This window comes from Pygoscelis adeliae, unplaced genomic scaffold, assembly GCF_000699105.1.
Source record: "Pygoscelis adeliae isolate BGI_AS28 unplaced genomic scaffold, ASM69910v1 Scaffold52, whole genome shotgun sequence".
NCBI classification, from domain to species: domain Eukaryota; kingdom Metazoa; phylum Chordata; class Aves; order Sphenisciformes; family Spheniscidae; genus Pygoscelis; species Pygoscelis adeliae.
In genome coordinates, this window is record NW_008824285.1 from 399647 (window position 1) to 401976 (window position 2330).

The following is a 2330-nucleotide window of genomic DNA, read 5'->3' on the forward strand; positions in this document are numbered from 1 at the left end:
CCTGTGAAAAGCGTGCACGGAGCGTTCTGAGTCGGCCTGAGGAAGGAAGCGCTCCCCAGGCAGCCACTGTAGTCGGCCCGGGGGGCCGTGGTCCTTCCACGGGCCTGGTGTCGAGAGGCCTCTGTGTGGAGGGCAGTGCCGGGCGCTGCCGGGATTAGGCCAGCCGCGCTCCCCCTCTCTCCCTGGGCATGGTTCTTCCATTACAGGGCCAGACCGACAGCGCTCCTCTGCCAGGTTTTAGGCTTGGGACCGGTGGTGAGCTGCTCTTTGGCATTTAAATCTCTTGTAAGCGTAGTGGGGTAGCCCCGAGGCTGTTTGCTGGCTCTGTGTGTAGAGAAGCGATGGCTTGAAGGGGCCCTGCTCCTCGCTATTACTTAACCTGTGCTGCCAGCTCTAGTTTAGCGGCCCCAAAGACCTGTCAGTTCTGACAATTGAAATCCAGTACCATGGGCATCTGGTTGCCCAAAATCTAAGCGACGCTGTCCCCCAGAGTCACTGCGAGACTACCTGGCCTAACACTGGCTGTTTTTCAGAGGTGGCGTATTCCCAGAGCACTGGCCAGAAGGAGCAGCTGAGCCGCTGCCTGCAGCGAGGTAAGAGCGTGCCGTTCAGTTTCCTTCACACCCCAGTTCTCCCCTGCTGCTACTCCGGTTTGTTTAACATGTTTTTAATGCTCTCTGAAATGGTAAAAGCCTTCGGAGCTGGCAGTAAAGCATGAAGAAGGCAGTTAGTTCTGCGTTCAGCCTGTGCATGCCTTGGGGAAACTGCCTCACCTGCACTAAGGGGCTTGGGGGATCTTTTCACGCTGTCTGCAGGGCTGCAGGAACTGGGCTGCTCTCGTGCCTTTGCCTGGGGCTGGGTGGTTGCTGGCTGCAGTGTAATATTGAGGAGAGGGGTGTATCGGAAGCTGCTTGAGCTGATCTTTAAGGGTGGTGTCTTCTCACAGGGATCAGGCGGGTCCAGGACCTATGTAAAGTCCTCCAGCTCCCGATGGTGTTCGAGGAAACGGCAGTGTCGTACTTCCAGAGAGCTCTGCAGCACCCCTCCTTCCACCTGGTCAGTCTGGAGAAGAAGGAGCTCCTGGGGGGCTGCTGCATCTTCGTCACTTGTCGACAGCACAACTGGCCCCTGACGATGGGGACGATCTGCTCCCTCCTTTACGTGAAGCAGGAGCTGTTTGCCAGCGTCTACCTGAGCCTTCAGAAGGAGCTCGGGCTCTCTGTGCCGGCCCTGAGCCTGGGGGATCTGGTGAAGACGCACCTGAACAGGTAACGGGGCCCCTTTCAGCCATTTCAGAGTCCCACGTTTGACACTGTGGGTGGAAAAGCTTCTGAAACGCAGCCGTGGCCAGGGCAGAAGTCCACAAGCACACACAGCGTGACCTGTGCTGTTGCACGGGCAAGTTGTTGCCGAGTGCTCTAAGGCAAAACCAGATCAACTGGAAGAGTATTCCCTCGGACAGTGCAGCCCTGCGTGCTAAGGGGGGGCACATTTACCGAGAGCCCGCTAGGTTGGGTGGCAGCATCCGAAATTTGTGATCTGGGAGCGCACTCTGTTGTCCCTTGAATGACAAACTTCATCGAGTTCTCGCTCCATCCAGCGATCGTAGTACAACAGAGTAGCCCCGAGGTGGACGTGAGCAGCCGAAGGAGCAGGACTGGTGTTTGCTGATGGGCCGGGGGCGATGGCCCACGTATGTGCTGGGGTTTTTACAGACTGTGATGGCTTTTTTGCCTCCCTTATCACAGCCTGGGCTGTGATTCTTCTCTTCCTGCCCCTTTCTCCTCAGTTTGGAGAGTGGGCAGTGCAGCACTTGGCTAGGTAACATGAGCAGAAGCCCATCGCAGGAGCAGGGTGTGTTCATAGAGTAGTTTGGGTTGGAAGGGACCTCTAAAGGCCATCTAGCCCAACCCCCCTGCCCTGGGCAGGGACATCTTCAACTAGATCAGGTTGCTCAGAGCCCCGTCCAACCTGACCTGGAATGTTTCCAGGGACGGGGCATCCACCACCTCTCTGGGCGAAACCTGTGCCAGTGCTTCACCACCCTCAGTGTAAAAAATTTCCTGTTTGTCCTGAAGGACCTTACTGCAGCCAGCTGGATTACTGAGGCGCTGCGTGGTGAGGCTTCCCTGTGTCCTGGTGCTAACGATGGGCTCTTTGCTCTTGCAGCTTTCGGCTGTTCCAGCACGCAGCCAACGTCCCTGCCCCGTTTGTGGAGGACAAGGAGAAGATGGTCGCCCGAACAATGCAGATCGTGGAGCTGGCCAGCGAGACGTGGCTGGTCACCGGCCGTCACCCCGTTCCCATCGTCACGGCCGCGGCCTTCCTGT

At 57.6% G+C, this 2330-nt stretch overlaps 1 protein-coding gene across 1 annotated transcript in view; it reads left to right on the forward strand.

Moving 5' to 3' along the window:
• BRF2 (BRF2, RNA polymerase III transcription initiation factor 50 kDa subunit) overlaps positions 1–2330 on the forward strand; it is a 6619-nt gene that overhangs the window by 3463 nt on the left and 826 nt on the right. The window contains exons 3-5 of the mRNA XM_009318625.1: positions 398–593; positions 947–1268; positions 2170–2320. Coding sequence (XP_009316900.1) covers positions 398–593; positions 947–1268; positions 2170–2320 — 669 coding nt within the window. The remainder of the gene's footprint in view (positions 1–397; positions 594–946; positions 1269–2169; positions 2321–2330) is intronic.